The sequence below is a fragment of the Gopherus flavomarginatus genome, chromosome 9 (genome assembly GCF_025201925.1).
Source record: "Gopherus flavomarginatus isolate rGopFla2 chromosome 9, rGopFla2.mat.asm, whole genome shotgun sequence".
Taxonomy (NCBI): Eukaryota; Metazoa; Chordata; order Testudines; family Testudinidae; genus Gopherus; species Gopherus flavomarginatus.
In genome coordinates, this window is record NC_066625.1 from 19,825,506 (window position 1) to 19,838,613 (window position 13,108).

General features: G+C 44.8%; 1 protein-coding gene across 2 annotated transcripts in view; it reads right to left on the reverse strand.

Moving 5' to 3' along the window:
- LOC127058148 (multidrug resistance-associated protein 1) overlaps window positions 1-13,108 on the reverse strand; it is a 98,443-nt gene that overhangs the window by 54,678 nt on the left and 30,657 nt on the right. For both annotated transcript variants that reach the window (XM_050967683.1, XM_050967684.1), the window contains exons 2-3: window positions 2,029-2,205; window positions 786-911 (exon numbers count right to left, since the gene is read on the reverse strand). In XM_050967683.1, coding sequence (XP_050823640.1) covers window positions 786-911; window positions 2,029-2,205 — 303 coding nt within the window. The remainder of the gene's footprint in view (window positions 1-785; window positions 912-2,028; window positions 2,206-13,108) is intronic.

The following is a 13,108-nucleotide window of genomic DNA, read 5'->3' on the forward strand; positions in this document are numbered from 1 at the left end:
CCATTTTAGTCATATCATTAACCTTGCATGAAATTATGGTCAGGTATGGGTCTGGGTTATTCTTTTCAAGTGTGTTGTTTTAACTGGGTTTTAAGTTTGTATTACTTCTAATCTGGGCTGAAGGAAAAAAAAAATCAACTTGCTGATTACTGAAGAGAGGTTTTCCTGAAGAAGCACAATGTACTCAGCTTTTTAAAAAAGCTAACAGGATAGTACCTGCACTTCCCAGCAGGCAGGCAGTCTGGGACATCTAGCACCTAGAAAACTAACTTTTAACACTTTCCATCACAGTGTCTAGAGTTTGAGCATAAACACCACATGTCGTTCATTCAGACCCAGAGAACTCAAGGGTCTTTACAAATACACATAACAATTTGAATTTTTATTTTTAAAATTCAGTAATGTTGGCAACGCTCGACTTATTTTATGGTTTTAAGAGCTTCTATTAAGAGTTACTGGTCCACAGAATAAAATCAAGTTCTCAAGCATGTGCATGAGTAAATGGAACCTCTAACCTCCAAAGAAATGTAGATGTCTTAGAACTAGCCTGTATGCTTCTCAACATGCTGATATGCAGCTTTCAGCACAAAGTTCGCTTTATATTAATCAAAAAAAATCAGCTTTTCAGTTCAGCAGCAAGGGAAATCTGTAAAATGATGATTGTACCTAATGGAATGAAAATGCTAAGCAAACAAAAAGAGGCAATATGTACAGTTGCGGAAAGTAGATTAGTGGTCGGGTTTTTGCATCACAGAAGGACTCTGAGTAGAATGATTTATACTTACCATTGTTATGCCCAAAACTGTAGGGCTAATGACAAAAACTGGAGGTCGGAAAACATTTTGACTTCTTTCCCAGAAAGAGTAGAAAAGATCTGCCCAGCAGATTATCCACAACAGTAAGCCCAAGGCCTGGAATATAGAAGTATGAATAAATATTGAAAGTGAACTCTTACTGCGTGTAACAAAATGTCTTTTGGTACAACAAATTAATACATACACAGTCCAATGCAATTGCCCTATGTGTGTGGTCCTATTAGGCAATTAAAATTAGTCCAACTGTATACAACATACCTAGTACATGAGGTAAAAAAATAATCTCTCTCTAGGTTCCCGATTAAGAGAGAATTTTAAGATTACTGTGTTACGTAGTTCAGATTTATTCTAAATATCATATCCCACACTAACATTTTATGAAGGAAAGACTGGCGTATATCTCAACTTAGGCTGGAAGAAACTCTTAAATTGAAAGTTTATAAACTAGGCAGAAATCCTCAAAAATATACATTAATGTACCACAACTCCTCTCAAAGGCTCTTGCTTGTTTTACAGAGGAATAAACTCTGTTAAAAGATTGTTAAATGCCAGTTGCTCAAGAGAAATGGAACAGGATTAATACAATTACTCTAAAAAGAAAGACAGACTATTTTATACACTTTACGAGATGTTCAAAAACCTGATTAGTTTAATAAAATCCTTTCATTTCTAGGGTTGAAGCTTCAGGATCAAGTTGGCCAACAAAGTTGTACTTCCTAACTTCAGGGCACGCTGTGGGGGCTGTATCAAAGGGCCAGTAACATGTATCAGCACACACGCAAGGACCTTGAAGGATACGTGCTTTTTTACACTTGACAAACTTATTCTCAGGCAGCCCGTTGACATGACAGCATAAGACTTGGAAATTAAATTCAGGTGAATGGTATGCATGGACCCCATCCCGATACAAACATTTCATGAAGTTAAACTATTTAAAAACAAAAAGTCAGTTCAGTATATACACTTCTACCTTGATATACCGCTGTCCTCAGGAGTCAAAAAATCTTATCGTGTTATAGGTGAAACCGTGTTCTATCAACCTTGCTTTGATTCACCGGAGTGTGCAGCCCTGCCCCCCTGAAGCGCTGCTTTACCACATTATATCTGAATTAGTGTTATATCCGGTTGCGTTATATCAAGGTAGAGGTGTATTTGAAAATAAAACCAAAAAATCCAAATACATGGCACAGACTCTGAAGTAAAAGTCACTTACTGTTTTGGTTTTGTTGAGATGTGACATTTGGATATAGCCCCTGTCATGATGACGGAGGTACAGGAAGTATATTGGGAAGCAAACCCACAGGTAAATGCAAGGCACCCAGACAAGGATGGTGTTCTGAAAGCACTTAGTGAAATCTGGATTTTCTGTGTGCCAGGTCAGGTTCCAATCCTGAGGAAACAAAATGGATAAGTAATGAATGAAAAAGCAAAATTTACCACCTAACAAAACAAAACAAAACCAAACCAAAAAAACAAAAAAAAACCCAAGTCATTGTTCTCTGTGCTGGTTTCACAACAACTACCGCAGCCATCTTCTAACTCAGCTGGCATACTGAGATCTTTAACTTCACTAACTAGTTATTTTTAAAAGTATCTCTGCAGAAAAATGCTGCAGTTTCCTGTCCCCATTACACCTGTTTCAGAAACGTTACTTAATATTTAGTGTGAAAAAGATATGTAAAGATTAAAAATCCAAGATTAAAGAAGAAATCTTGGAAGTGCTGTTGTAAAGCCAGCTTCACAAGGCATCATTAAATAGCATGAAAATTCTCTCAATCCTTGAGAATTCACCAAGATGATCTGTACAACTAAGGCGGAAGAGCCTTTCCCTTTTGGCGTGATTCCTGCTCCCGCTATGAAGCTGACAACTTCTAAACAGAAGGAGGATCAAACTTTATGTATCTGATGCCTGGTCTACACTATGATTTTAGGTCAAATTTAGCAGCAAATCTGATTTAAGCCTGGACCCGTCCACAAAACGAAGCCCTTTTTTCGACTTAAAGGGCTCTTTAAATCGATTTCTTTACTCCACCTCTGATGAGGGGATTAGCACTGAAATGAGTCTTGCCAGGTCAAATTTGGGGTAGTGAGGATGCAATTCGATGCTTTTGGCCTTCAGGAGCTATCTGAGAGTGCTTCATTGTGACTACTCTGGACAGCGTTCAGCTCAGATGCACTGGTCAGGTAGACAGGAAAAGGCCTGCAAACTTTTGCATTTCATTTCCTGTTTGGACAGCGTGATGAGCTGATCAGCACAGGTGACCATGCAGAGCTCAACAGCATGATGTGCACATTGCCGGGTCAATTTCTTGTTTTGATCCACTCCATCTATCTTTTACATCTTAAACCGGCAGCAGACGGTGCAGTACAATTGCTGGCCATTGTCATCTCCTGGGTATTCGACAGAAGATGGGAACGACCTGGCTGAGTCACTCCATGTCTGCCCAGGCACCCCTGACCAACCTCACCAAGATCGAGTAAAAGAGCATCCAGGAATACGACAACGGTGGCTACCAATCGTAATGCATCGTCTGCTGCCAAAAGGTAATAAGCTGCTGCTGTGTAGCAATGCAGTCCCACGTCTGCCAGCACCTAGGAGACGTACGGTGATGGTGAGCTGAGCGGGAACCATTCTTGCCACAGTATGGTGTCTGCTCAGGTAACCCAGGAAAAAAGGCACGAAACGATTGTCTGTCATCGCTTTCACAGAGGGAGGGAGCAGGGGGCCTGACAACATGTACCTAGAACCACCCGCGACACTTTTTTTGCCCCATTGGGGATTGGGATCTCAACCTAGAATTCCAATGGGCAGCGGAGACTGTGGGAACTGTGGGATAGCTACCCACAGTGCAACACTCCAGAAGTCGACGCTAGCCTCAGTACTGTGGACGCAGTCCGAAGACTTAATTCACTTAGAGCATTTTGGGTGGGGACACACAATCGACTGTATAAAAACGATTTCTAAAAAACTGACTTCTATAAATCCAGCCTAATTTCGTAGTGCAGACGTACCCTAAGAGTTTGCCCACATGGGACACAAGCCAGAGAGTTAATCGACAGTGTGCTAGCTTGCCACATAGTAATGTCTCAGGTGGACACTATGTGGCTGCTATACAGTGCGCTAAAAGTTCTGTTGTGCAGTTTGAGGTTACTTTTCCTATGCTCTGAACATAGTGCATAAACCGAGTCTAATCTAAAGCTATCACGTACAGAAGCCAAAAGAATATCGACCATCATGGTAATTGAAGTATAGTCACCATTTCCATTACTGGCCACAAAGCTATATACAGTGACACACATTCACTACCAAAGGAAATCCTATCCCAGGAGAACTCATTAGTTTGAATTAAGGAAAACAGAGACTACAATGCAGGAAATCATACATGATTATCACTACCGAGATAAGAATATAATTTTAATCAAAATCAAGTATTGGGATAGTAAATAGCTACATTAGCATTATAAAACTGAAAACAGGATGTAATTCAGCAGCAAATAGTTTCTCTTCAAATATTTGAAGAGATCAGTTACTTCCTGTTTAGAAAATTGATTTTTTTCATATACAGAATGATACAGCAGGATAAAAATGCTTATACCAAAAGTAAAGCAGAGTATGCTACAGTAAAAGACACTTGCCCTCCAGAGTTATAAGGACCACAGTCAATTTAAAAAAAAAAAAATCAGATGTGTGAAATAAACTTAAACACTTAAGATTATTACAACTAAAGTGTAGAGAAAAAACACTTTTTTTCTGTTGACTTCACATTTTACAGCATTGTGTAGAAAGTAAGTAACTATAGTCTCATTCAATAACACATAGCATTTGATCTGTAGATTTCAAAGCACTTTACCTCCTTCCTAAAATATGGAAAAACTGAGGCACAGGAAGGTGAAGTGATCTGCCCAAGGCCACCAAGCAATCTACTGGCAAAGCTGGGAACAGAATTCAGCCCTCCTGAATCCCAGGCCTCTATCCAACAGCCCATACTACCACCTTGAAATTCTTCCCTATCCACACAGGTGTCTTGCAGACAGACAGGAATTTATAAATACATTCTGAAAGATAAGAAAACGTGGCTGCACAGTCACAAAAGTTGGCAGAAGGAAAACAGAGGCTGATGTAACCGTGGAAATATTTTTAGTTAATTTTTTTAGACTAGCTAGATATCAGGTTGACAGTGTTCTAGTCTCTATCGTTTTAAGTGTCGTGTCATATATTATATTGCTGTTTTATGAACTTTCCAACTCCTCCAGGAAGTGTTCTACGGGGGGGGGGGGGGGGGGGGGGGAGAGAAAAAGAAAAAAAAAAACAACCTATGAAGCATAGAGGTATTCCGATTTAAACCAAGAACAATTATCCTAATTCTTCAGGAACTAGTGTTTAAAACAAACAAAACAAACATGTAGCTGGAGAGAGAGAGCGAGCAGAAGGCAGAAAGACATTCAACAAGATTTGTACCCTTTTCATGCTGTTTGCTGTAAGTCAGAGCCTTCAAGATTTTGTTTTTTTTCCAGAGTTCAGTTCTTGGTTATACATAGTAAGTGATAGGTTTGGCTGTCACACTGCAGGACTATAGGATAAAAGTAACAAGTTTTAAAAAAAAAATTATATCCTGTAAGCAGTGAAATAAAAAGTTTCTGATCAAATACATAAACAAAACAAAGACTTTCCTAGGAAGTAGTGAAAAGAACAGGCACTGACAGTAAGTATCAGAATGGTAGCCGTGTTAGTCTGTATCAGATAAACAACGAGGAGTCCTTGTGGCACCTTTAGTCTCTAAGGTGCCACAAGGACTCCTCATTGTTTTGACAATAAGTAAAATCTCAACACTGGAAAACCTGAATCCCTAATTATAATTTCCAGTGTATGTATGTGTGTTAAGAAATCTTCCTGCACCGCCGAGTCAAACATCTCCTTTGCTGATTCTGCAGAAGCTACAATGAGAATGCAGTTGCTATACGTGAAAGTCATTGGGCTAGCATGCTTACACATTCCCTTATCACTGAAGGACCCCATCTGGATTATATCTTTTATTGGACAATGTGTGTTGGTGAGAGAGAGACAAGCTTTCAAACCACACAGAGCTCTTCAGGTCTATGTGGCTTAAAAAGTTTCTCTCTCACAAACAGAGACTGGTCCAGTAAGAGGTATTACCTCACCTGTCTTGCCTTTTTGATATCTTGGGACTGACATGGTTACAACTACACTACAGACCATTAAGATTTTCAGCTTAGTCATGCTTACATTTCATCACTACACAATTGTTTCCTGCTTTAAAGATTTCAATTTCGCTGCTCCCCATACAATAGTCAAGAGAATATCTCTCATTAAACTGGATAGCAATTTAGAAACCTTATAACAGCTGATACAGTTACAGCAATACCTGATTTTATGATCAGCCTCACACGTGATCAGTTATGCAAATCATCTTCCCAGTGGGGAAAAATAAAACCTACCACTTTCATTACGTGATGCCGATGAACGACAAGTCAACATCCCTTCACATTCTCAAGCCTTCTGTGTATTGGAAGTCGCTTTGCAGTGGCTCAAAGGACAAGAATAAAGTGATGCAGTGCACAAGACTACCACTTGCACATTACGCATTCTGTAAGAGAAAGTTACTCACCTTGCAGTAACTGAGGTTCTTCGAGATGTGTGTCCTTGTGGGTGCTCCACTCTAGGTGACGGTGCGTCCCGGCGCTGTCGATTGGAGATTTTCGGTAGCAGTGCCTGGTTGGGGCACACGCACCCAGATGGTATCTCCCGTGTAGCTGGAATCTTCCTGAATGCGTGCGCCCCACACCCTCCTCAGTTCCTTCTCTACCGTGGAGAGTCATCTCTGTACTCCAAAGTAGAGGGCAGGAGGGCGGGGAGTGGAGCACCCACAGGGACACACATCTCAAAGAACCTCAGTTACTGCAAGGTGAGTAACTTTCACTTCTTCTTCGAGTGCTGTCCCTGTGGGTGCTCCACTCTAGGTGAATGTGTAGCAATACCCACTATGGTTGGTGGGACTTTGGAGATGCGGTAAGGAGTACTGAAGATAGTACTGTATGGCTTACCATTGCGTCTGCCATAGTGTCTTGCGTGAGAGCATAGTGTTTTGCAAACGTGTATTCAGATGACCATATCGCCACCTTGCAGATATCAGGAATGGGAATGTTGTGTAAGAAGGCAATGGATGTCGACATGGCTCTAGTGGAACGGAGTTCTAATGTTGTCGGGCGGTTGAAGTTTCTTCACATGGTAACAGGATCTGATGCAGTCAGAGATCCACTTGGATAGACGTTTAGAGATAGCCGTGCCCTTTGAGCAATGGAAACAGAGTCGTGGAGACTTGCAAAAAGGTTTAGTCCATTCTAAATAAAAGGCAATTGCTTGTCTGACGTCGAGAGTATGCAGGGTTGCGTCCTGCGGAGTTTTGTGAGGTTTGAGATAGAAAGTCGGTAAGTATATAGGTTGGTTGAGGTCGAAGGTCGACACCACCTTAGGAAGAAATTTAGGATGTGGTCTCAAAGTGACTTTATCTTTGGAGAAGATTGTGTAGGGAGGGTGGGCCATGAGGGCACTCATTTCACCCACTCTCCTTGCTGATGTTATGGCGACTAGGAAAGCCACCTTCATGGACATGTGGAGATGAGTGGAGGTAGCCAACAGCTCAAATGGAGGTTTCATGAGAGCATGAAGAAAGAGGTTAAGATTCCATGTAGCCACTGTTGGATGAATTTCAGGGTAAAGATTTTGCAGGCCAGAAAGAAAGTGTTTAACGGTGGTGTGTGTAAAAGGTGAGTACCCATCCAATAGCTCATGGAAGGTGGTAAGCACCACCAGGTGCACTTTGATGGAGCTGAGCGAAAGTTCATCCTGTTTTAGTTTCAGGAGGTAGTCTAGAATGTCAGGGAGGGTGCTAAATGTATATGTGAACACCAAACAGCGAAACACCTCCACTTCTGAAGGTAGGTTTTATGAGTGGAGTCTCTCCTACTGTGCAAGACGACATGTTGGACTTGGTCGGAACAGGCTAGTTCATGAAGGAACCAAGCTGTGAGGTGGAGCTTTTGGAGCTGGGGGTGAAGGATTCGTCTGTTGCCCTGGTAAAGGAGGTCTGCCCTGTTGGGGAGAGCCCATGGGTGACGGGAGGACATGCGGAGAAGGCAGGGGTACCACGTCTGTCTTGGCCAAGCCGGGGCAATAAGGATTATCTGGGCCTTGTCGTCCACAATCTTCCAAAGAACCCTGTGTAGTAGAGGGATAGGTGGGAAGGCGTACAGGAGGTAGTTGTTCCATGGGATGAGGAATGCATTCCCTAGGGATGCAGTCCCGAGTCCCACCCTGGAGCAAAACAGGGGGCATTTTTGTTTTCGGGTCATGGTGAAGAGATCTATTGATGGCGTGTCCCTGTGGGAGAAAAGCTGTTGGAGTATTGCGGGGTGCAATTCCCATTCGTGTTCTGTTGAGAAGTGTCTGAGTGCATCAGCAGTAGTGTTGTGACAGCCTGGTAGGTAGGAAGCGATGATCTGTATTTGGTGTCATATGCACCAAATTCCATATTGAATGGCTTCCATGCAGAGGGAATGTGATCGGGCTCCGCCTTGTCTGTTTATGTAATACATACATGCTATGTTGTCTGTTAAGACTCGCAGGTATTCGTTCTTTATGAGGGGAAGAAAGTGAAGGCATGCTTTCCTCACTGCTCCGAGCTCTAAGAGATTTATGTGTAGATGTGTCTCTGATGCAGACCACCGGCCTTGTGCCCTATGTTCCCCTAGATGCGCTCCCCAACCAATCAGGGAAGCGTCCGTGGTGAGCATAAGCGTTGGGAATCGTTGCTGGAAGGAAACCCCTGTGCAGAGGTTTTCTGGATTTGTCCACCATTGTAGGGAAGTTATAACAGTGGATGGAGGAGTTAGCAGCATCCCGAAGGGATGTCTGCTGGGTTTGAAACTGGAGTTGAGCCAGCCCTGGAGGCATCTCATATGTAGCCTGGCGTGCTGAACTACGAAGGTGGTAGCTGCCATGTGACCAAGGAGCTGTAGGCAGATTCTTGCTTGCCTCCTGGGACGAATAGAGAGCGTGCGTATGAGCTGCATGATAGCGAGGAATCTGTTGTATGAGAGTGAGGCTCTGCTCTGGGTTGAGTCGAGATGAACTCCGATGAACTCGATCTGTTGCGTGGGTATCAGGGTGGATTTCTGGATGTTTATTTGGAGGCGTAGGCTGTGAAAAAGGGATATGGCGAAAAGTGTGGCTTGAAGTGTTTCGCCATAGGAGTCGCCCCTGATGAGGCAATCGTCCAGGTAGGGGAAAGGTGTGACCACGTGTTCGCATAGGTGAGCCACAACCACAGCTAGGATCTTGGGAAAAAAAACAAACTCTTGGAGCTGTGGAAAGTCTGAAAGGGAGAAGTCTGTATTGGAAATGATCCCGCCGATTGTGAATCGTAGGAAGCGTCTGTGAGCTGGATGAATTGATATATGGAAGTAAGCATCTTGTAGGTCAAGAGCTGTGAACCAGTCCCCTTGATCCAATGCAGGTATTATTGTGCCCAGTGTGACCATCTTGAATCTTTGCGTCCTCACAAATTTGTTCAGTCAGCGTAGATCTAGTATAGGCCTCCATCCCCCGGTTTTCTTCTGCGTAGAAAGTAATGGGAGTAGAACCTTGTCCCTTGATGTTGTGTCAGCACAGGTTTCACTGCGCCTAGTTGCAGAAGGTGTGCCACTTCTGTGCGAAGTCATTGCTTGTGAGAAGGGTCTCTGAAGAGGGACGGGGAAGGGTAGCAGAGTAGGATATAAAAAGGGATGGAGTAACCGGTCTGAACTATTTCGAGGACCCAGCGGTCCTGTGTAACCCACTGCCAGGCACGTTGGAAATACTTGTCCATTTGGCCACCGCCTCCAGTAAGTGGTGGAATCAAGCGGTGGTCGTGCAGACCCTCGACCAACGTTTCAAAACTGTTGTTTATTGCCCGGTGGACAGAAGGTGGTGGCTTGATTTTGATTTTGTCTGCGTTTGAGAGGTCTAGTACGATTCCTAGTTGTGTCGTATGGTCTGGATTGAGGGCGATAGTACTGATGTGTGCGTGGCCTTTGCTAGGGTTGGTATCGTTGTCTCCTGAATGCCCAGGGTGCGCAGCGTCGCTCTCAAATCTTTCATGGTGTGGAGGAGTTCATCAGTTTTTTCCGAAAAGAGTTTGTCCTTATCAAAGGGGAGATCCTCCACTTCGGTCTGGAGTTCTTTAGGAATGCCTGACGCAGAGAGCCATGAGGATCTGCGCATAACCACAGCAGTTGCAGTGGTACGGGCTGCTGTGTCCGACGTGTCTAAGGACACCTGTAGGGCCGTTCTGGAGATCAGTTGTCCCTCAGACAGGATTGATTTGAAGTCTGCTCTTCTGTCCTCTGGGATGTATGAGGCAAATTCGAAAAGCTTATTGTAATTATCAAAATCATAGCTGGGGAGGAGAGCAGAATAGTTTGCAATCCTGAATTGTAGTGTAGAGGAAGTATAAACCTTGCGGCCCAGGACATCAAGGCGTCTAAGGTCTTTGTCTTGTGGAGTGGGTCGATATTGTGACTGTTTGGCCCTCTGTGCAACTGCATCGATGACAAGAGAGTTCGGTGGTGGGTGAGAAAACAGGAAGTCTGCGTCCTTTGCAGGAATGTAGTACTTACGTTCCACCTTCTTGCAAGTTGGTACTAGAGAAGCTGGGGTTTGCCAGAGTGTCGGCTGGCTCCATGAGTGCTTCGTTTATAGGGAGAGCGATTTTCAAGAGCACAGACGGTTGAAGGATTTTGAGGAGTTTGTGTTGCATCTCCTGAACCTCTTTCTAAGGGGATATCCTGACTGAGTGCAACCCTCCTAAAAAGTTCTTGAAATTGTTTGCAGTCGTCCACGGACTGTGGAGGTGGAGGGAGGATGGCTTCATCTGAGGCTAATGGAGAGTTAGGGTTAGGCGAGTCAGGATATGGTGTGTAGCTCCCAGGCTCAGGAGGGAGCTCAGGCCCCCTGGAAGTGGATGGAGCAGGAGACTGAGGCACTGAGGGAAGATGATTGGTAGGAGGATGCTTACACGGGTACCACTGAGGCCAAGGCATAGGGTAGGAGAACCCAGGTGCTGCCCATGGGGGGGCAAAGTAGGGAAACTGAGGCTGCTGGGCTTGAGCCATGACCTGAGGTGGTAAAGGTGCCTGTGGAGGAGAAGCAGGAGGGCAGAACTCCGCTTGCTGCTGTAGCTCAAGGTCACCGTCAGTGAAAGCCAGGTCAGGTGGAGAAAGTGGCGGTTCAAGAAAAGAGTCCTCTGTACCTAGGAGCGGAGAGTGAGGCTCGGGTGGCACTAGAAGGTCACTGAGTGAGAAGCTGTTGCTCCTGCTCCCTAGGCTGAGCTAAGCCTGCTCTCTGCTCCAGGTCATTAGTAGGAGACCGTGACAGAGAGTGTCCTGCTGTACTGAGCTTAGAGGTGCCCTGCAGGGGGTCTGCTGCTGGTGTGTGGGTAGAAGAGTGGCTGGGTGCCGACGCTCTTCTCGATGCCGAGGCCGATTGCGCTGTCGGCACAGCAGCTATTTTCGCTGCTGAGACAAAGCGTGGTGGCGGATCGCGGCTGCTTTTGGCGCTGAAGCTGACCACGCTGTAAGTACCGCAGCTGTTTTTCGGTGTTGGTGCCGAACGTGCTGCCGGCACCGCAGCCGTTGCTGGTGCCGAGGAGGAACGTGGTGCTGATGCTGTAGCCGTTCGCGGTGCCGAAGAGGAGTAAGGTGTCCGCGCCGTGGTCTTTTGCAGCGCTGAGGGGACCGAATCAACAGGTGCCTTCCCCGCGCGGGAGGTCTGGTCCCTGCCTCTGAACTCTGTCAGAGCCATTGCTGAGGCTGAGGCTGAGGCAACTGTCTTTCCTGCTTTCAGCACAGGGGATAGGGGTCTCGCTGGAGACCCCCTGCCCTTGTTAGAGTCTCGTATGTGAAACGTTGAGCTTCTTACCTCTGCTCCAGGGAGGGTGAAGCAACGCTCCTCACCAGTTCCGATCTGGGGGCGGAGCGTGTGGGAGCGGGTTCAACCTTTCCCGTCTCCAACAGCGGCTGCAGGGATTTTTCCATCATGATGATTTTGAGCAGCAGATCCCCGTCACAACGAGCTCTTGACTTGAGGCTAACACAATGGAGGCACTTCGCGGGGATGTGGGTGTCCCCGAGGCACTTCACACAGTGCGAGTACCCATCTGACCGTTGCATGGAGTCCTGGCAGGAGATGCGTCTTTTGAATCCTGAAACTCCTGGCATTATGAATTAGAGATGGCCGAGGAGAGTGTCTCATTGGTTTTTTTTTTAAACTAAGTAACTAACTATGTAACTATACTAAAGGAAGGGAAACACCTGGAAAGTAATTAATAATTATTCCTATGTTCTTTGTTACTGTTCCCTATAGAGATCAGGGAAGAGAAGGCAGCACTGCCCCAAGTCCCGTCTTCAGCCGAGGACGCTTGAGAAGGAATGAGGAGGGTGTGGGGCGCACACACTCAGGAAGATTCCAACTAGACAGAAGATACCATCTGGGTGCGTGCGCCCTAACCAGGCACTGCTACCGAAAATCTCCGATCGACAGCCGGGACGCACCGTCACCTAGAGTGGAGCACCCACAGGGACAGCACTCGAAGAATTCTGAGATGTTCCATTTTATGAACTCTTCAGTTCCCAATTAGTCAGTAAAACAGACGTTCTACTGAAAACCCCTTCAATTCTAGAAGGGCTCTCTGTGCATGTACTTTAATTAAGGATATGTTTAATTAAGGATTAAGTATGTAAATTACATTTACATGAATTACATAATTAAGGATTACGTATGTAAAACTGGCATTGACATCTACTTCATGCCTCAGTAACACAATTTCTGAAACCAATACTCAAATATATGACGTGTAGGGACAAAAAAAGGAGGAACGTATAATCTGTACAAATCTGACCTTTCTCCTGCCACAAAACATACCGGGAAAGTGGTGTCTTAGCAGCCAATCATTGCACTGTTGCCATGTCACTGAACAGACAGAGAAATGCTCTACGCATTATTGCTGTATAAACTGGCAGGAGGTTTACATGTATGATTTCAGGGTATTTTCAATTCAACTGACCTTTATATTTTCATTTGTCTTTCATATAGCTGTACCTCAAAATACCTTGCAGAAGGAAACAAGGTATGACAATCAGAGCCCAGAGACTCCAAGGGGAGAACAGGAGGTGCACTTGCCAAAAAGCAAGCAGCTAAACCAGTAGTTCTCAAACTTTTGTACTGGTGATCCCTTTCA